The 21223-nt window shown below is 41.3% G+C and overlaps 1 protein-coding gene across 4 annotated transcripts in view; it reads left to right on the forward strand.

Moving 5' to 3' along the window:
• GRAMD1C (GRAM domain containing 1C) overlaps positions 1-21223 on the forward strand; it is a 49335-nt gene that overhangs the window by 11398 nt on the left and 16714 nt on the right. For 2 of the 4 annotated variants that reach the window (XM_082779245.1, XM_082779246.1), the window contains exons 3-9: positions 184-343; positions 5588-5672; positions 9304-9407; positions 10716-10811; positions 12014-12094; positions 16520-16638; positions 17724-17844. In XM_082779245.1, coding sequence (XP_082635371.1) covers positions 227-343; positions 5588-5672; positions 9304-9407; positions 10716-10811; positions 12014-12094; positions 16520-16638; positions 17724-17844 — 723 coding nt within the window. In that variant the 5' untranslated portion in view covers positions 184-226. The remainder of the gene's footprint in view (positions 1-183; positions 344-5587; positions 5673-9303; positions 9408-10715; positions 10812-12013; positions 12095-16519; positions 16639-17723; positions 17845-21223) is intronic. The other 2 variants (XM_082779244.1, XM_082779247.1) reach the window with 1 other exon arrangement.

The raw sequence follows: 21223 nt of genomic DNA on the forward strand, positions 1-21223 counted from the left end.
TTCTAATATAATATCCCTTGACATTTTACATGCTGTATTTCCAACAGAAGAGAGGCCCACTTACCCTAAAATTCTTACTGGATGCTGCTCTGCCTGTCCACAGATGCCCCTGAAGGACAAAACTGCCAGTGGTTTGTTCTCTGCTCGGTCACTAAGAAATGTTAAAATCTCTTTCTCCTTCAGCCTGCGCAAATAAGAGCGGGGCTGGGCTGCAGGAGGGGACGTAATGACCCCAGTGTGCAGCCCTGTGCCTGCCAGTGGCCCACTGGAAGAGTGCCCTGTGCTTAGGAGCCTCCCCTCTCCGGAGAAGTTAAGGGTGGTTGAAGAAGAGCATAAAATGAATGTAAGTAAAATGGTCCTGGCTCCTTAAACTCTTCCCCTTTCCCACTGCGGCTATGAGCTGGCTTCCATTTACTTAAGGGAATAAAAATTTACTCTAGGAGAGCAGGTTCCTGCGGATTATGGTGGCTAAACTGACCCTAGCAACGATTGCTTGCTTTCTCTCTCCTTTTATTTGCAATGAATCATATGACCTATTAATTAAATACAACTGTGTGGACAAGGAGGTGAGATCAAATAGCTCTTTATTTAAAACAAAAAAAAAAAGTGGAAACTCTGCTGCACAGCCAGCCCTGAAGTGCACGGTGTGCCGTACACACCGCAGTAAGTCACCTGGAGCGAGGAGGTGTCTTGTGACTCCTTCTTTCCCTGTGGAAGTTTCATGTTTTTATGCTTTGAGAGAAAGGAAAGAACAGTAAGATACTGCTCGTAAAGCTTAAGAGTAGCCAATAATTGGAGTTCTAACCCAAAATTTCTCTGATTTTTCTTTTCTTTTTCACTAACCCTTTTTTTTTTTAAAAAAAAAAAAAAATTAAAAAAAAAAAACACTGAAGGGGTGGATCCATTCTGTTTCCTCATGAGAGGGTTAACTTAACACAGAACAAGTCTGACGTATTTAAAACATGGTCTCACACTTGTTTTCAGAAGAAATAGGAAACTGTGTCCCAGTGTCTTGATAAGATAAGGGAGACTGATAGTCACGTGAATGTGAGCTTTTACTGTGTTTCTCTGCCCAAAAGCAAATGGGAGTCCTGAATTTGTGTGTGTTTGCAGTGATTCCTGCAATGTTATGTCTATCTCTGGAGCTCACAGCTGAAGAACCACACTGCAAATACATGTAGGAGGGGATTCAGAAGAGGAGGGGATTCACAATAAGTCTGCGACAAGTCTTGCTAATAGACACGAGAAACTTAATGCCTTCTAAAAGAAGATAGAGGGTAACCTGCTCACAATCTGGAGATAGTTCACAAGGTGAAAATCACATTAATCAACAGACAGATAGAAATACCCATAGCTAGGATAGATTTTCCATCAGTGGTGACTCTGAAATCAGGAAGATAAAATGTGTATCTCTGTATGTATTTTATTTTCCAAGGGGGATCTTGGTCATCACAGCTCTGGTTTTAAAGCAGGACGTAAGTCACAACGTTGAGCATTATGGGTTAGATTGGATGGTTCTAGTGGAAGCTTCTGGGCTGAAGAAATGACTGCGGAAGGATTTGTGTTTTGCTGATGAAAAGGCTTGTCAGAGTGGACATGCTGTACAGGTAGCATCAGCAGAGGGGCTACCCACACTGTGCTGTGGGATTTGTTCTTATATTTATAGATAAGTTGGCCTGTATCTACTTTGGAGTAAGAGAAGTCTTCAGTTTGCTTGCCCCATACTGCTAAATGACTTGTTCAGGGCTGTTAAGGCTCTCTCATAGCCTAACGAGGGTTTAGACTCCCTGAAAGTGTGGTGGTGCCTTGTTTTCTGTATTTCTGCCTGTACAAATAAGTCTCAAGAATACTTTTGTTCTAAGTCAGTCCTTTTGTATAAAATCAGACTCCCCTCTGACTGTGTTGTTCTTCTGGAGACTTTTTTCTTTTGATGCTAAGCAGGTTTTCAGATGTATTTGAATAAGGGAAAACAATCCATTCTTCATTAGAAATGCAACAATTTTCCCAAGGGTAATTAACATTTATTTTAATGTGCTAGGGTAGGATTAAAAAGTAATTTGTTTTCAACCATGCCTAGAAACTTAATTGGAAACTACAGGTCAAGTTCCTCTGTGTCTGAGGAACAGCACATCAGGAGGTCTTTATTTAGAGGGGTGGATGGCATGGATCTCCTTACTTGTGAACTGAGGAGCAAGAGCAGTAGTCCACGTTGTGATATTTAAGTAAAGCTTTTAAATATATGTGAGGAAAAAGCCAGGCAGCTTGTTCATAGGCTTGTTGGAATCTGGGACCCCAAGCACGTAGTCATGACTGCTACCAAGACTGTGAAGCTCAGTGGGAGACTTGTGCGGATCTATTAAAATCAGGTGAACTCCAAGTTTTATTACTCTGAGAGAGGTCATCTTACCTCTGCTCTCTGCTGTTTGTATTTATTTCTGCATGTCAAAAAATACAGAATGCAAATTGTCGTGTAGCACGTGGGTTTGTCTCAAATCAAGGACAATGCACTAACAAAGCAAATGCAAAATTAGGAACTGCCATTAGCAAACTAAAAATGTGCACACAAATCTACGGGGGCTGATTGACTATTTGCATGCTTGCTTATATATGCAATTGAATAATTTCTTAACAATTAGCCTTTTTGCTGTACCCTTGGGAGAAGGTGTAGCTTAATTTTCCTCCACAGTTTGCTAAGTAGCTCAAATTCTTTGCAGTGTCCACGCTTTGAAGGTGTGGATGTGAAGGGAACCTTCACAGGCTTTAACAGGCTTTCAGCATAGAAATAACTCAGGTTAGTCCTATTTAAGTTAACGTTATTTCTGGAAAATTGACGTTATATGGATGAACTCAGTCAATTTCTAAACAAGGTACAACAGTGTCCTGATTCAGTGTCTTCAAGTTGTTTCTGATTCCTACGTAGCTGTCTTTAAAAACTTCCTGGACAACGCTGAAGAGGTTTTTCTGCTTCTGTTGCTTTGTAGATGTCTGTGTTTTGTGGCCTCAGATAAAGAACGTTAATACGTTGTCACTGGACTTAATGGTTCGCCTAGTGCTTAAATATAGCATGCCCATAAATGCCTAAGATGATCCCGAGGCAACGTGTTTGCCCGATGACTTATAAGTAGACTTGGAAATAACGCATGTGTTTAAAAACTGCTGTTTTCATCTCCTAAGCTCCTTAGTGCAGCCTGTCTCGTGATTTCTTCTTTTAATAGCTGATGGTAAGTTTTGGAACCTGGAGGTGGCAACCTGCCCAAATCCTGCCAGGCATTGGACGCTATAATGGTGATGGGAGAGATGCTGAATTCATAGAAATGGAAATGTCTCCTCTCCTTCGTTTGAAGGAAATTGATGTTGCCAGTAGTATTAAAATTGTCTCTGTTGTTTCCAGAGTCCATTGACTGATGTCTTAATCACCAAGCCCCATACTGAGTGCATAATAATTACGGATCTAAGTAAGCTCATTTTCATACAAAATAAGGAAAAGATAAGGTTAAAAAGCTTCAGTGTGCTCATTTTTCTTCTGATTAGATAAGGATTCAAAGCAGGCTCTTCATAAACGTCCTAAGAGCCCCATAGAAATCTACAATTAATAAGAGCATTTCTTATTGCCTATTTGCCAATCATGTGACAAAGAACACTTAAATGCCAGCAAGGGATTCTCAGACAAGCTATAGCAGGTTTTATGCTCTAGAGAATTATATTTTTCTTTCCTATATAAAACTCAAGATATCTTGAGTTTTTATTCTTGGAGCTGTTGAACTGGCTGATGTGGGCATTAGTGTTAAAGTGTCTGTGATTCTGTAATGCTCCTGTTCTCTCCTTGATTCATTTTGTGTTATAAACCCAGAAATGCTCAGTTTCTGTTCAGCTAAATATGTGTCTCTTGTACACAGTGTGTTTCAAGAAGTACTTTCTCTTAAAAGCATGACTGAAGTACAGCTGTGGAAGCTCAGAGGACACGTCTAACATTGCCCTGCTGGTTGCACCTAAATCTTACTCTTCTCTCCCTCCCTCAATGCCTTTTACACTCCAGTGCATAGCATTAGTGGACAGACACCGAGGCTTTCTGCTATTGGAGGTGACAGAAGGTAATGTTTAGGAACTTGTCATCTTTTTAAAGCTGAGCAGAGTCAGACTGCCCTCACTGTGTTGTGTTCACTTATTCAACACCTGGCCTTGAAGTTGCACTTTCATATTCTTGTTGTATTCTCAAATGTAGGTAGCAGAGAGATCATCATAAGACACTTGTGGGGACATTTTTGAACCACGTGACACAGGAATGTCTCCTGTGGGAAATAGCAAAATGTGAAAATGGTGATGAGGTGGTGGCACTCCTGGGACTAGTTTATTAAAGTTCTTTTGGAAACAACCACAGATGTGCTGAAATGGTACTGACCAGCTGATGTGCTGCAAGAGTGTGCTAAAACAGGGTGGTTTTCAGTAAACGTGCTGCAAGGTCTTACGGTTAAAAGTGGTTCTTCTGCCTCTTTCCTTCTTCCCCCCACCTTGAAAGTAAATAGCCACTGGTCTCATGCTAGAAATGGGTTTAAGATGTGTGTCCAGTTTTGGAAGGATTCAAGTCCTCAAGGACATATAGCAGCTATATGCTGTTCAGTTTTTTAGAAGGGTGTTCAAGAAAAAACAAACACTACCACCAACAAAACCCCAAAAAACCTAGGCTGTAAAAGAAGCTTATTATGGTATACCTGGTTTTGGTACCACCTGAAAGTGGCTTATTCCTGTTTTAGCTGTAATTTGGCTCCGTCAGTCATTGTCTTGTACAGTATTTTCTTCAAGGTTTTTTTATTTTTTTTCCCCAGCTTTTAGACTACAGGAAGGCCCCTAAACTAAGTGGCCAAAAGCTGTTGTGAAAAAAAAAAAAAAAAAAAAAGAGACCTTGTTACTACTGCAAAATTACCACCAAGATTGGTCTTCTCTCCTCTGAGTTTACCATCTGATTTTAATCTTAAATGAGTCCTAGGTTGTGATCCCCTTAAACATGGGGTGAACCTTCAAACAGATCAGGAGATCAAGAGGTGATGCTGCTATTTGTGTTTGCAGGAGGAAACTTTTGGCCTTTATTCCTGCAGGCCTAATTATAGTAACTGGCAAAAATCCCTTCCGTAGTAACATTTTCCCCCAGTGGCACTCCAATTAGAAATCGGTGTTCTCAGTGGTGGTTTCTTGTCCAGCTGGTGGCCTGTGTGAGGACCCGATCTCTTTCACCTCCTGTGCTGTGGCTTTGCTGCCTCTTTGAGTCTGTGCTGGAAGAGATTGAGCTCTGCGAAGGGTTGTGACGTGCGTGTGAATGAAGCAGATTGCTGTCATGCAGTTGTAATGCTTCATAAGTAGCATCTGGCCCGATAAAGGGAACAGTTTGGGCCCTTCTATCCTAAATGCTGGGAGCACACTCTTGCATAAGAGCATAATGTTACAGTGGCAATCCCATTTAGATACCACCTAGTCTTTATTCCTCATTTGATGTCCATTTGTTCTTCAAGATAAAGTTACAGGTCTAGCATGAAGGCAGTTGATGGTTGAAAATAAATCTGTTTGCTTAACCTTTTACCGCTCTTTGTTGCAGCTCTCAAGTTCCACGTACAAATATAGGAGCGAGGAATTCAAGAGGCAGTTTTCTCATCTGCCAGATTCAGAGAGACTCATAGTAGGTAAGACATAATCACACCAAAACTGCTTCTCTTATGACTGACAATTCCAGACTGCAGCAGTGCTGAGGCTTTTCTTTTTTTAAGTAGCATATTCTAACTGTAGCTAAGAACTTCCTGTTCTCTTGTCTCTGAGCCAGAGGGACATATCTACAGGGAAAGTCAGGTCTAAACTCCTCTCTTGCACTGCCTGCTTTATCAAAAGACAGGCTCCTTTTTGGGGTTGAGAAGTTGAACCAATACAGAATCCTTTGGTTCATCTGTATATTGGATGAGAGCTTCTTCGTGTCTTTTTTTTTGCTGCTACTTTTTAGTGGGTGACAAAACACCTGCTGAAAATACTGAAGATATGACTGCTGGCTGTTAGCTGGCCAGCTGGAAAGAGAGGTTGCCCTGCAGGGTCAGGGTGAGTGCTTAGCAAATAAGCTCAACTTATGTGCATTGACTTGTGCAATGCAAGTGTGAGAGGAACAGAGGCAGAGCTAAATCCTAAGAGCACTGGACTTATTTTATGTTCTTTCCAGTGTGGATGACCAACTTGGTACCTCTTGCTACAACTGTTAATTTCCTGTCCTATGAGTGTTTAAAGAGTTCTCCATTTTTTCTTTGAAGAGGTAACCAGTTATGATTGAGTCAGTTGCTGTAGATGTTGGAGGAGAAGGTAAGGATTCCGTAGTTGTAATGGCTTGGTTGTGGACTCTCCCTCCTTGGAGATCTTCAGAAGCTGTCTGGACATGGGCCTGGGCAGCCTGTTCTAGGTGGTCCTGCTTGAGCAGGGGCAGTTGGACCTCCAGAGATCCCTTCCAGCCATAACTGTTCTGTGGTTCTGATGAGGTGACTGCAGGAGTAGAAGTACAAATCAACTTGAAGAGCAGAGGTGGTGAGGAGTGCATGGGGATGTGGGGGAAGTGAGGCAAGTGGCAGAACTTCTGACTACGGTGCTTAGCTTCTTGCCACCTAAATGTTCCTTTTGAACTCTGACCACCAGTGTTGCTCCAGAGCAGAATCCAAATAATGCAAGTACAAAACCCAACCTCCTATGCCTGCAGTGCTACATCCTATTCCCTCTTTTATTACTTGCCTTGCAGGTAAGTCTAGCAGTGCTGCCTGAGTATTGAATAACAAATGCACTGTCTAAGAATCGGGCGTTGTTTTTATACAAAAGTGGCATTGTGAGTATTTTCTAAGTTCTCTCTAATCTTAGGCAACCTTCAAGGCACTGAATATTGAGAGGCTGTCAGTATATGTTTGTAGTGTGCCAAGTTCCTTCCAGGTTAATGAAAGAGGAACTGGAACTTGCACAGAAACAGTCACATCCCTCCATCCTTTTGCAGCCTTAGAAGGAGGCAGTTATCCTCCGAAATGCCTTCCACATTTTTCAAATAGTTGAGCTAAGTACAGAAATAAGTCAATAGAAAAGGATATTACTTCAAAGCTTTGGTGTGATGTTTCTCCTTGCACAGGACAGACTTAAAAGCAGTGGAGCAGAATCTGAAACACAGCTTCAATGACCAGACCACCTAGGACTTGAAGAATGATTTGGTAAAGGGCTAGTCTCAACAATGTAGCAGCATCTGTTCCATCAGAAACAAAGTCATTATCTTATATATATTTTTTTTTACCCTCATGAAAAATAGTGCTCTTTTGCAAAGGCTCCTTGCATCTTCCAAATAAAGAACTGTTCCTCTGCTTGGTGCAGAACTTTTCACAGGCGTTACAGTGCTCAAAGAAGCAATTACTTGGTGCAGTTCATCAAAAGAATGGTAACTGCTCCTGTTCTTAACGGCTTAAAAACACACACACAATCATTCCACCATAATAAACACTATAAACAAAGATTATATGATTTTTTTTGTCTATTACAATGAAAGAAGTGACTTAGACTCCCAAAATGGGAATTTAAAGGAATGCCACTAACCTTAATTTGTCTGAAAATATTGTTTACAGGCAGCATCTTAAGTTACTGGATCTGATAACTTAAAGGAAGAGATTAGCATTTTTCCTTCTTGTTTTGACATCCTCTTTTGTAGGTAGGTCATGGTGTTGCTTGTCACTTGCCCAATGCTCCCCGGGGAGTCTTTTTATGCTAGTTCTGCAAGAAAAGAGGAAGGGTGTTTTCTTTTTTATGGATGTCAAACCTAGTATGGATATCTGGCTAGTATGTGGATCAGGAAAAAGGAGTTAAATGGTCACATAATACTGGGCAGTACCTAAAAGGTCGGAATCAATCTCTATCCTCAAAACATAGAAACTGGATAAAAACTTTTTTAGGACTGGTTTTCTAAAGTCCTTAACCTCAAACTCCTACTGCGTTCACCTCCCCACTCCTCTAACATTTTGGTATCTGACTTATTAAATTTTAAATGTGCACTTACATACACTGGAAAAATGAATGATTTTAATTGTTTGGAGTTACTTCTCCAAGGGCTTTTATACATGCCTCATGCTTGTTGCAAGAAACTTTATTTTCACTTGATTATTTGAAGGAGAAATCTGAGAGAATTCTTAAAATTGTAGTAAAAGCTCCTGCAGATGCAGACTTACTGTGAAGTTAGGATGGTGAGGGACTTCTGAACCTCTTCCAACTTGGACAAGAGCTATTTTCTTCATTGTGATGTACAGAAAATCAAAATTCTAGCAGAGAAAATACCAGATAAAATGCTTTTCAAAATAAAATGTGAAATTCTTTGATACCTCTACAGGTAAAGTCCTGTGTGAATAGATGTATTCTGTGTTTTCTATATGTAAGGTAACCTTTAGGTGTACTGGGTCTGACCACCACATTGGGTTGGAGCTTCCAAAAGGGGCCAGTCTGTCTTAGTTTTCTTGCTGTATGACTAAAGGGAGCTTTGATATTTATTTCTATAGGCTCAGCTTAGTGCTGAGTACTTCTGAAAATTCGTTTTGTTTGACTCTTTAGGCTCTTAAATTATGAAGGTTCTGCTCAAGAATTTTTAAAGTGCAACCAAATCCTCTGCTCTTGATTTTGATCATCAGATATCTGATGATGGGTAATTTCTAGATTAAAAAATATATATATTATTTAATATGAATGTTTTAGCCAGAGACAGTGTCATAATAAAAATGAGAGTCAACTGCTGAAAATATCTCTTGCCTGAAGAACTGGATTGCTTCAAGCTGTCTTCTAGTGTCTCACTCCGCAGATAGTTTTAGCTAGTGATAGGATCTGTCTAGTGAAAAATTAACTTACTACAACATATGAACTACTGTTATGTAGGAGTTGACAGTATAATCTGTTGTACTATAAAATGGCTGTGTATTCTGTTTTATTTAGGCACTCTGAAGTTTGACTTGTGAATATTTCGTCCATGTGTTCTTAATCTTGCCTGATACCTCTTCTCTGAAAATATAGGATAATGTATGGGGGGATCAGTACATGGAGTATTGTCCTTGCACAGATATTTCCATTGACTCTGGTATTAGGGTGTTCACAGAACCATGGTCTGGATGCAACCCAATACAAGCCTGCCTTGACAGACTTGAGAACTTGACAAGAGGGAAAGAAATGGCTTTTTATTTGTATTGCAACAACCTTATCTCATTTTAAATTAACACGTTTGGGTCTATTGAGCTGTGGCAAATGAGTAAACTTGTTCTTTCTCTCTACACGTAGATTACGCCTGTGCACTCCAGAAGGATATCCTCCTGCAAGGACGTTTGTACCTCTCTGAAAACTGGCTCTGCTTCCACAGCAACATTTTCCGATGGGAGACCACAGTAAGATCTCTTGGTGCAGTTGAATCCCACCTCTTTGTCCTGGGCTATCAGGATATAGGACTCTTTGAGGAACTCTTATACTGTCAGTCTCAAGCTCTGTCTGTCAAATTAGAATGAGTTAAAAATGTTCATTAAAGCAGTTATTGCACTTGCTGTAGAAAAAACCTGAATCATTGAATGAGAAAGGTAAGATAGCCTAGTTAATAGGTGAGGGAGATGTCAAAACCATTTTATAGCTGTGAGAATACTTGTATCTTAAGATAACCTCTTGAATTCTACTCTGTGTGCTCTGAAGTACATAGGACAGGCAACAGCAACAAATAGGCCATGTACTTAAGACAGAGAAGGTTTAGAAATGCTTAACTAAAAACCAAGCTTAGTTTTGTCAGATGGATTTGATGGTCAAATCTTTCTTATTGCAGACTCTTTATTTAAAAAACAAAAAACTCTAGAAATCACAGCCTTGAATATATAATCTATTCAAAGACTATTTTTCAGCCAAAACAGCATACATCTTAGTAACCTGCTCCTGCTTGCCTAGCAGTGTGATATTTTGAGCAGTATCTTAAGGCAATCTGAGCTCATCAGCTATATTGGTAGAGCCAAATTTTGAGGCCTCCTTAGCAGGGCGCTAATGCGGAGACGGAGAGTAAGTAGAAGGCCTTTTGCACACACAGGAGAAAGCAAGATCCAGCTGTGTGTTCTTCCTTTATCGAGACTGAACAGCAGCACAATCTTACTTTCAAGGGAAGGCTGGTCAAAGTAGAAAACCTTCTTGCCACACTTTTAAACGGAAGCGTTTCAAGTACTAATATATAAGGTGAATGCACGCAAGTAGGAAGATTTCCAGTGTCTGGATTGCAGATAAACCTGTGTGCAAATGGACTATACTACAAACTTTTTGTGAGATAACATAGACAAGATAGTCTATTATCTGATCTATTCCTTGCCTGTATGACGTACAGAGTGAGATTGGTTTTGGGGTCTGTATGGTTTGTATGTGGTTGGGGTTGTGCCCTTGATCCTGGAGTGCTGCTGGAGAGGTGGAAGAAAAGAAAACTACTTGCTTCCCAAGTTCTAGTATGAAATAAGAGGGAATTAATCTTAAATCATCTTAATTTGCTCATACTTTGGAATGCTTACCGTTAAGGTTGTCAAATGAAGACAGCAGTTGCCTTCGTAATCTCATCTGTATTTCATTCAAGTGTTTGGGGTTAGAGTTCCTCTTGCAAATTCTCTGACTCTGTAAATTAAAATAACAGTTAAACCTAAAATAAAATTATCTTATTAAATCTCTTTTCTGCTTAGATTTCTATTGCCTTGAAGGATATCACTTTCATGACAAAGGAGAAGACTGCTCGGCTCATTCCAAATGCTATACAGATAGCAACAAAGGGAGAGAAGGTGAAAAACTCTATTTAAATACACTCTTCTTTTAAGTGATAATTTCCAGAACAGAGCACTTGTAGTTTTTCATTTGAATAAGTAACTTTCACTGTCAAATCTTTAAATGTGACTAGGACTAGACAACGGACTTGGTAGTTTGGTCCCTGTGCACATTGGCTTGGTAATTCAACTTTTAGTAGTGGAGTCTGTAATCAAACTAGTGTTGATGCAGTAACCTAAAGGGGGGTTTTTGTCTTACTGATCCTCCAAGGAAATCTGCTTAAAAACCAGAAGTTTAGGACAAATTCAGAATGTGTCTTTGAATTGGAGATCTGTGTTCTTATTGGATTTAAGTGTCCCAGAAGAAAATTGCTGAAAGCAAAACAACTGTTACCACAGGTTTTGAGTCATGGAGAAATCTACCCATAAACCACCCAATTTTATATGTTGGGAAGTGTGGTTTTCTTGAGGACACATTTAGAAAAAGCTGAAAAGCATGATTCAGAATGCTCTTCTGTGCAATGTGCTTCATGATACCTCTTATGTCAATGCTTTGAAAATTAGAATAATTCTTTGCTGGGTACAGACAGCAGTTGTAGTTATCCATGGTAAATCTAGAGCTTTAGTCTGTGAAGGGGTTGACATTTCCTGTTGCTTCATATTTGGCTGCTCCTTCAATTTCTTCTAAAAATACTAATCTTCTAAAATTACTAACTTCCTTCATTAAGGAAGATATTTATTCCACTGGTAAACAGACATTCAAGTGAGACAGATCTTAAAACTACAAATGATGGATCTAATTTGATCCCCTATTTTGACTATTGTAATTTCACATCTCATGAAAAAAAATGAGTACGTGGAGTTAGTATGTGGCCTGTAAGAAATAGGCATGTGCATCTCTGATTTGTTCCACCCCCCGTTTGGAAGTGGGAGAAAGATTTAACTCTGTATGTAGTTGAGGGGGAGCTCTTTATGGAAAAGATACAAATGATTGCAATTGGATACACAGAAGAGCAAGGGTCTTTATACACTCTGTGGATGTTGGGGAACTAACTTGCTTATTAGAAGTGATTAAAAAAAAAAGTGTGGAGTGTGAGGAATATGAGAGGAACATGCCATTGGCAGAAATCTTAGGATACTTCAGGTATAAGGAAACATTCTGGCTTTCTTAAAAATACCTGCAAGCGATTTTTATTTTGTACCTTTGTCATCTTCTGCAGTTTTTCTTCACGTCGTTCAGTGCAAGAGACAGAAGCTACCTCAGTATCTTCCGCTTATGGCAGAATGTGTTGTTGGATAAGGTAAGCTTGTAAGTGCCAGTACCTGAGTTTAAGTAACAACATAATCTTTTTCTAATGTACATAGATGTGTCTTTAGAGGATGAGAGACTTTGCTTAAGAAGTCAGTTTTTCCTTCCAGACACAGAATTCTAACCTGGTGTTCTCCTTCACCTCCTCCTACTTTATATAACAAACTTTGTATCCATCAACTTTGCTGTTGATGGAGCATTTTTTCTTTGAAGACAGGTTGCATGATTCTCTTAACTACCAACTTAAGCAGATGTTGGCAAGCATTTGTTTTCATATTTTCTGCGGCTAATTTGTGACCAAAAGGGCAAGAGACTTTTTTTCAGGGAAAGCTTTTTTCCTTTTTAAGGAAAAAGCCAAAAGTCACCTTCTCAGATAAGTTAGCAGAACCTTTGCCAACCAACTCATTACAATTCCCCTGACCTTGAATAACTGCAACAAAGGCGGGCTGAATGATACAAAAGTGTATTTTGGCAACTCTGCTAGTTAGCTTGATGTATATATTGCAATTTGTGGGCACTTAAGCTAATCTTCTTTCTAAAAATATGCTGACACTTTCTTTTGCAGAACATCAATGTAACTAATGCAATTTTCGTAAACCAATTCCTTCCTGTTTATGGCTCTTGTTGTTTAAAAATTCCAACACATTTGCAACTGAACACTGAAATATCCATATATAACTCTGTAGTGTGGTGGTCCCCAAAGGCTTAAAGCTGTTGTGATACTTATATGTGGTTGCCGCAGACATTTTTGGTTCGATGAATTTTAAGGCAGCCCAGAGATGCTTTTTGTAAAAATCAAAAGCTGAAAATCAAGGAGAGTGCCAATTAAGGCAAAATTAATCTGTTTACAGCAAATCTTTACTGCTTAACCAAACTGGATCAAGTTATAGAGGGGATGAGGGGGGAATTGACGTTTCTAGAATTGGATCCAGTGGTTACACTACAATGACAGCTGTTCACTGACCTGTTGCTAGAAGAAAGCTGGTGATGCATCCAAATAGTTTTGCTGCTTCCACATGCAAACCCCCTCACCCTCATGGCAAGGGACAGCATACATTCGAAAGGTATCTCATAACCTCTGAAGCTGTCATCTCTGTCATGGTATACAACACTGTGAGTGTGTGAAGCGTGTTGTTTGTGGGATCCAGTAGCCAAAGGGATCCCATCAGAATTTGTGAGGTTAGTGACAATATACTGAATCTCTCTGGAACCAATTCCAAAAAGAGCTGGTTTTGATGTTTCTACTGCTAGCAGTTAAATATTTTAAAGACTGTGGATAACTTAGCTATTCTCTAGAGTATGTCAACTAGACTAGGCGTTGACATGCAGCTGTTATGAAATAGTAATTCATGTCTTGTCAGAAGTAAACTCTGAATGCAGCCATCACAGTGTTGGTTTGCGCCACCTGATGGTAGATAATCCCAGAGTTGCAGGATTTGGATCCAGGGGATTGGAGAACTGCATGTGCTTCAAATCATGTTTGTGCAGAGGTCACTTCCAGTCACTAATCCTGGCCTCTTCCTGGGCTTTGAGTTTGTGTTACGAGGTCTCACTCTGAAGAGTGACCTACATGCTTTACCTGAGATGCACTAAGCTTTCATCCCCTACAGAACTTCTCAGTGGGGTCAGTGTGCTCTTTCCCAGATCTCCATCTTGTGGCCATTCTGCATTGTAAAGTATCACGTGTCATAGACAGTTGAACAAGTAGCCTTCTGTAAAGTCTGCCTTTTTATTAGAAATTACTTGTTTGCCATGCATTGCGTAGGATAAGCAGCAGAAAATGATATTCCATGCCTGAGCTTAATTAGGCCACCAAGACGCTGTCTCCAACTTTGTGTCACTATTCTTGTAAGGATTCTGGCTCACCTTAGTTGAGTTGTGATTACCTAGCTTATCATGTCTCCTTCAAATCTTGCTCAGTGTACAATACTCTGCACACAAAGCTCTTCAGCTGGGAATCAGTGGGTACCTTCCTCCTAAGATGGTCCATTTTTAGGATTTCTTTTTGGAATGTCCTTGTGAACATTTTTCCTTTTTTGGGGGGGAGGGGAATCCAGTTTTCATCCATTCCTCTTGCAAAATGTACTCAGAGTGAGTCCCTCAAGTTTTTACCTTGCCATTGTTTTTTAAACACCCCTGCTTGAAGGGGAAGCATCATGGAAAATAAGGAATCATTAATGTAGGTCTGGAAGAGACATGACACCGACCTTGATAAAACAGATAGCTGCTTCCACATCCACTGAGGCTTTCAATAATGTATCAGTTTATAAAATCAGCCAGAATTCCTGTTTTGCAACAGGCTTTCCAGATTGGTAAAGCAACATTACTAGTGGCTATTAATGATGGTAAGAGCAATGGCATGTATACTATTGCTTTGTTTCCCTGAAGTTCATGGGTGTCAAATATCCCTTAGTTTGAGGGAGAAGGAAAAAATTAAAATCTAATTAGGCAGGTCATTCAAATCTTAAACAAACACAGTGTTTCTTATTTCTAATGGAACAAGATCTTAACTTAATCGGCTTCAATTCCCTCAAGGCCTTTTCCCTGGAGTTGGATTTATTTTCTTATTGTTCTTACGCATTGCTGGGTAGAGATTTGCACCAATCTCCAGAGTGTGTTTGTATTTGGGGTGTCTCTGGAGTAAACCTGCAAGGAGCGTCTTGTCTTGGTCTGTCCATGTGGGTAAAAATCAGCAGCTTTGCTTCTGCCAAGGATATTTCGTAGTATTGCTTGTTCCATGCTGTTGGTTTGACTAGCGTGAAGCAGAGTATTGGTATTTTATGCTCCAGGATGAAAGGAGAAAAGCTGCTTCATGTAGCCTTACTTTTCCTCAAGAAATGAGGAATAATTTGGTGTAGATCGTCACCTCGAGTGGGCAAAGCCCACCAGGTTTGGGTTCCAGCTTCAGAGCCTCTCAACCCAGAACTAATCTGACAGAACAGAGCCAGGTGTTGTGGTGTCGGGCTGTGACCCTACTACACCCAGCCCTGCTCAATATAATAACCGAGCAGAGTGCGAGAAGCCTGGTGTTTCTAGACCCGGCAGCTAGCAAGTCTGAAGGCAGAAACCCACAGGAAACAGCTTTATTTGTTCCCCAAACACGCACTTTTGTCGCCCTTCCCGAGGCCGAGGGGCGCAGGGCGTGAGGGGGCCGGCGCCTGACGGGGCGCGGCGGGCCCGCCATGAGCTCCCCGCGGCTGCCCCTGAGGGCCGTGGGGCCGGGCCCGGTGTCCCGGGAGCGGCGGGGAGGAGCCGGGACGAGGAACCGGGGCCGGGACCGGGGCTGGGGCCGGGGAGGAGCCGGCAGGGTGGTGTGTGTGTGTGGAGGTGAGCCTGGGCGGCCGGCTTTTGGGGCTGGCAGCAGAGGCGCGGTGCTGCAGAAAGGGCGGCGGGTGGAGGGAGCCGGGAGGCGGGGAGGATCCCCTCGGCAAAGGGCTTTCAATAATGCACGGCTGCCTGACGAGACCGGCTCCTGCAAGCAGTAAGCAGCAAACAGTAAGCAGGACTTGTGTTACTGCCCGGCTGCCACGCCGCTGCTCCCTCGATCAGTACGGATCGTGGCTCTGGCACCTTTCCCGGTGTGATGCCTCTCGTCTCTTTCTCCTAAATCCCCAAGCCTCATCCCCTCCTTTCCTTCCTTCCCTTCTACTTTCGTTTTAGCCCCTTCCTGCCAGGAAAAGTGGACTTTGAAACCTGTTGCTTGCTTTGCTGAGGGGAGTCTGTCGCAGCGCTGTCACCTCCCTAATTTTCCTGATGATCAGAGAGAGCCTGAACAGATCCCAGTAGCTGCGGGCAGCAGCTTATGGGGAAAGGGAAGAGCTAGCCATGAGTCAGGTGGAGTAAAATAGCTGCTGGTGCTCTGGAAGTGTTCAAGGGGGGTTGTGGCAGTGTGTCCTGCCTTGGCAAGGTGGGCTGCCAGCTCTCCTAGACACTGCTGCTTGCAGTGACTGAGCTGTTAGCCTCTTACTGCTGGTAAAGTGGTCTGAGCATCCCGAGGAAACAGGTGTATATTTATTAAGCAGTTTGTCTGGGACCAAAGAGGGAGCCTCTGGCTGTCTGCTGGTCTTGTGTTATATCCCGTGAAATTCAAGAGGGAGCTGCCTTGAAGGTACCTGTGAAAACATTGGTGACAAACGCAGAAGCAAGTGGTAGCTACAAGTATGTTTTTCCTTGAAATACCAGGTTTTTTAATGTCTAGTGTTACTGGTTGAACAGTGGTGGGTTGGGGAGATGGAGGAGACGCGAGTACAGTTCCCCAAAATGCTGAAACCCAATCTTGAAACGTGATACCTAAATGCTTTCAGACCTTGTCAGAAGTGAGGTTAAAGGCTGTGGCGTAATTCAAACTTCTTACTGTTTTGCCTACCGTGCCTTACTGCCCCGTACCGTAGTTCTCGACTAGCTTGCTTTCTTTCAGAGGCTGACCAAGCAGGAATTCTGGCAGCTGGTGCACCAGAGCTATGGCTCTGAGCTGGGCCTGAACACCGAGGAGATGGAGAGCTTCCACTCGTCATCTGAGGACAATGGGCAGTCTCGGTAAGAGGAGGCTCTAAAACTTACTGAAATACTCGTGGAAAAGCACTGTCCTCTTTCTTTGAAAATGTTTTTCCGAATTGCTCCTGTAGCCTTACTGGAAAGGATAAACTTATCGTAAAGACCTGAAGTGCATGAACTGAACTGCATAAAAACTTAATTGTGCTCATTGTTTAAAATAGTAGGAGCACAGCTGAGGCCCCTTAGGGGAGGCAGATATAGGTAGACCTTGCTGTCCTTGGATCTGCTTGGGGGGAGGGCAGGATAGCTTAAATATCAACTTTTTTTCCTGATAATACTTAGTCAGGACCTATATGCCCTTAAACAATACGGAAGGGCTGAATGGAATGGAGCTATATCAGATGTTTTAACCCTTTTTCTTTCCTCCATGGAGACTAAAACACTTGTTTTGCTTTGTTTTTCTGACGTCTGAGTTCCTAGCTTGTTTTTGTATGATGTTCAGTTTGAATTAGGAAGCTAGAAGCTAGATTGTCTTTTGAACTGTTTTATTGATTTCTCAGAACAAATGTGAATTAACTTCTGAACAGTTGGTGTAATTCTAATAACAGGGCTTTAGTTTGATATCTTTATCTAAATAAGCATGACTCTCTAAAACTGAAGAATGTAACATGCATTTCCTTTTCAATCCTTGATTATCTTTGTGTGTTTGTTAGGAAAAGTAAATTCACTGCAAGCTTCAAAAGATGTCCCATTAAATACTGCATTTTTTACAGGTAGAAAACCATGAAGTACTTTGCAACTCAGGAATAAGGGATGCAGGAGAAATCTTACCTTAACCTTTCTTCAGACGTTTTCTTTCCAAATTTATTATAAGTTACTTCTGTTTCCCATTTTCCCACAGTACTTACTTTCTCTAATTGACCAGTGCTCAGGCAGAAGCTGGATTTTTTTGGTAGTTAGGGTGAGGAATATGGCTTGAGAGATTAATAAGCTGGAGGAATGAGTTGGTAGTTTTTAATGTTAGCCGAACAGCCATGGTTTGAGAGCAAAAATCACACATGAAAAGCTTTCTCAGATTTTCTCAGCTTTTACAGCTCCAAAGATACCTTCCTTTTTCCTTTGGACAGATCCAGCGTTTGTGATGAACCTGGAGAAAGAGATGACAAACTACCTAAAACGATTGGTTTAGTTCGGGAACCCACGCTTCAGACAGAAGGAGAGTCCCTCAGCAAACATGCACTGCCAGGAGTAAGTGTTGACCTTCTTGCTATTTGTAACCAATAAGCATGTATGCTTGCATATCTGTAAAGGTAAGAATGCATGGGGTTGTAATTTCTAAAATTCACTGGAAGTTCACGACAATTTAAAAGGTTTTCACATTAGAAATTAGATATGAATGTTGTCAGATCTCAGGAATATATTCAGGAAACAAATATTTGTATAAGATGTTGGTGTGAGTTTCAGCAGCATCCTGTTGCTAATTCACTGCATAATCTGGCCAGAATGCTGAGGTTTTGGCCTTGATCTTCCTAGCTGTAAAAAATAAAACTGTTTATCCACCTTCCTATATACCCTATGCATTCTTATATAAGTGCTTTTTGAAAGAAATGCTTTTGTTTGCATTCTTAAAAATGCAGATATAGATCTCCTCATAAAGATATCTTGTACGTGAGGATAATAATATCCTCATGTACATCCTGTACATTTTGGAGATCAGTTGGTCAGTTGCTATGAATGACTAAAACCTTCCTTCCCCTTCCACGTGCCCTAAATTAACTTTTCTGAAATGTTTCAGAAAGGGAGGGGAGAAAGCACCCTTGGAAGGTGCTTGGAAGGGTGAGTATTCCCCTAATCCCTAACCTAATACGGTTAATAAAACCGTACAGGCACGGCTGTTTCATTCATGGTGTTGAATGAATTTGTGAATGTGACTGGCTGCCTGAGAGGGCAGGCGCGTTAGTAGTGCTGTCTGAGGTGTGCGCAGCATTTAGCACAGTTCCTGGGGCTCCTATGTGCAGTTGTAGTCCTAAAAGGTTACAGACATTATCTCTTGGTTAATAGGTGCCCCAAGGGAATGATCTGGGAAAAGCAAACAGAGCACCAAAGTGTTTCACTTCAGTCAGAATGGGAATTTAATTGCTGTTTCTGCTTTAAAAAAAAAAAAAAAAAATGAGGAAGGGGAAAAAGATGCTTTAACAATCCTTATTTTCATGTAGTAGTTAATTTGGTTTGCTAAAACTGAGGTTAAGTAGGCTTTAAATAGTTTTGTGGAAATCCAAGTTAATGGCTAGAGACTGATACCCAGCAAACAAACTGGTATTTGTCAGATGTTAAAAGCTTAGTTATTAGGGTGATGGGTATCCCTCATGGAAATCCTAGGAGTATAAAACGAGATTTTTGGAGAGCTGTAGGGGACATTGGAAAGATTGTGGATGCTGTTGGACTTTGGGCTCTTCAGGATAAGTAAAATCTACCCAGGTAGCCTTGATTTGGACTTGCTTGAGTCTTGTTTGCACAAGTACAAGCCCTCTTAAAATAACCGCTCCGTTTGGAAAAGTGCTTTTGTTTACCTACTGGGTGTCGCTCCCGGAGATCTCTTGTAGGTGCCAAATCTAGTTGTGCATGTTGGTAAGCAGGAATGCCCAGGGATGGGATCAGCAAGCAGGGAAAAGTGCTAGGATTCTCCCTTGACTTGCCTACCTTTAAAAAGTTCTCTAATTGTGATGTAAAACGTCAGTCTCGATAAATCTGTTCAGTTTATGGTTTTACTGTAGCTAAAACACGTCATGGTTGTGTTGAGCTGTGTGTGTCATTTGGTGTTTCTTAAGCATGTCGGCTCCCCACAGCTCTGGATTGCAGTGTATGTTGCAGAAGCACAGGAGCAATAGGAGGAGACGGGATGGTAGCACTTAAAAAGCTTTTATCAAAAATGATTGCACTGATGACACACCACACAATTGCATTCCAAAGGCTGGAGGAGAAGAGGCTTAACTCCTCCCTTTGTGCTCTGACAGGTAAGGGAAGTCCAAAAGCTCTTTCCAAAAGAGATCAGAACTGATGGAGGGGTTGGCTTGCATTTCTTGGACTGTCTTGGAAAAAGGGTTGTCAATAGGCAGCTGTTCGTAGTTGATTAAAGAAGGTGGGTGTGTAACACCACTTGTGGCTTGTCTGCTTCTCCAAGCGCAGGTCACCTCTGTATGGAAACCACCTTCTTTCTAGGCTTCCTTAGAAGGCTCTGTAATGTTTCCCTGTCTCAGAGCCCTCTGTTAAAAACTAAAATGCATTGGCACAGAGCTTAGTGGTCTTGGACTGGCTCAGGAGGCAAATGTGCATAAGGAAGAAATGTTCCATTTACTTCTGGTTGGCAGATCTTAAAATCAGTAATCTTTAGTATAAAAATAAAAACAAGAAAATCGAGTTGATTGCAGGATATTCCGAAAGCATCAGCATGAATTTCTTCCTTGACATCATGAAGGACTTATTTACCTAGAAACTGACACAGATCTATAAAGGTTTCACCACTCCTAGCTCCCTTCTCCTTTCTCTCTGTGCTGTTTTGACATTGAAGTGTTAGTTACTGTCCTCGTTCCTGTTGTGTGCCTAACTTCAGGCGTGGTAGCTCCTTTCAATAGGCATGCATTTGTTAATCGATCTGCATTGCTGATGCAGTAGTCTTTTTTTTTTTTTTTTGACCTTGAGGGAATATTTTTACTTGCTTCTACTGCAGTTGAATTCATGCCTGTCTCTATTCTGCAGCCACCCACCTTCTGCTAATGGCCCTCGGTTGCACAAAATGGAAAATGGTCTTTATTTTCTGAAAAAAGCCAAGGAGTACAGGAAGTACACGATGACTATTCAAGCGGCGGATGCTCTTGTTTTATTTAGGCAGTGCTGAATAATCTTTAAGGATGGTGGTGTTGCAGATGAATTGGAGCTACTCGCTCGAGGAGACCTGATCTTGTTTATCACAGTCCACGTGCTGCTGCCTGTGGGGGCTATGCTATTCTTGATCCCAGCTGTTCCACTGGAGGCAACGGGAGCTTTGAAGGGAGGCTTAGAATGAAGATTGTGGCTCACAGCCAGGCTTTTTGGGTGGCACTCTGAGATGTACAAACCTTGTACGTGTGTTTTTGCCAGCGGTTACTTCTTGAAGTGTTCAGTGATGCATTTTGGTAGGCTTAGCCCCCAGTTGATGTAGTTAATGGTTCAGAGCTGCATTGATTCAGTGACTGATGCTGTGGGGGATGCTCTGCTTCTGTATTACAGATGGCAAATGATATTCCATTGCTTTGTTTCAGAGGAGTAATATTTTATATGTAGGATGGCTCTAGACACTATTTTTTAACTATTCCCTTTACCTAAGGCTACTGGAGCCCTACAAAGTAAGAACACAGTCTCAAATATCTAATTATGATGATCTAATCCTGGTGAAGAAGGGAGATCCTGTCTATTTCATTGTGCTTCCCCTCAGGGTTGTTGGACCTCTTCCTAAACTGCCAAAAAAAAAAAAAAACTAACCTGACCAATAAAAAGTAAATAAATATTGTAATCTAAATATTAGGTTAATGAGTTCATAAATGCTAGCATGGATGCAAGGAAGGGAACCAAGCTATGCAGGTGGATGCAA

This window comes from Aythya marila, assembly GCF_965140915.1.
Source record: "Aythya marila genome assembly, chromosome: 1".
NCBI classification, from domain to species: domain Eukaryota; kingdom Metazoa; phylum Chordata; class Aves; order Anseriformes; family Anatidae; genus Aythya; species Aythya marila.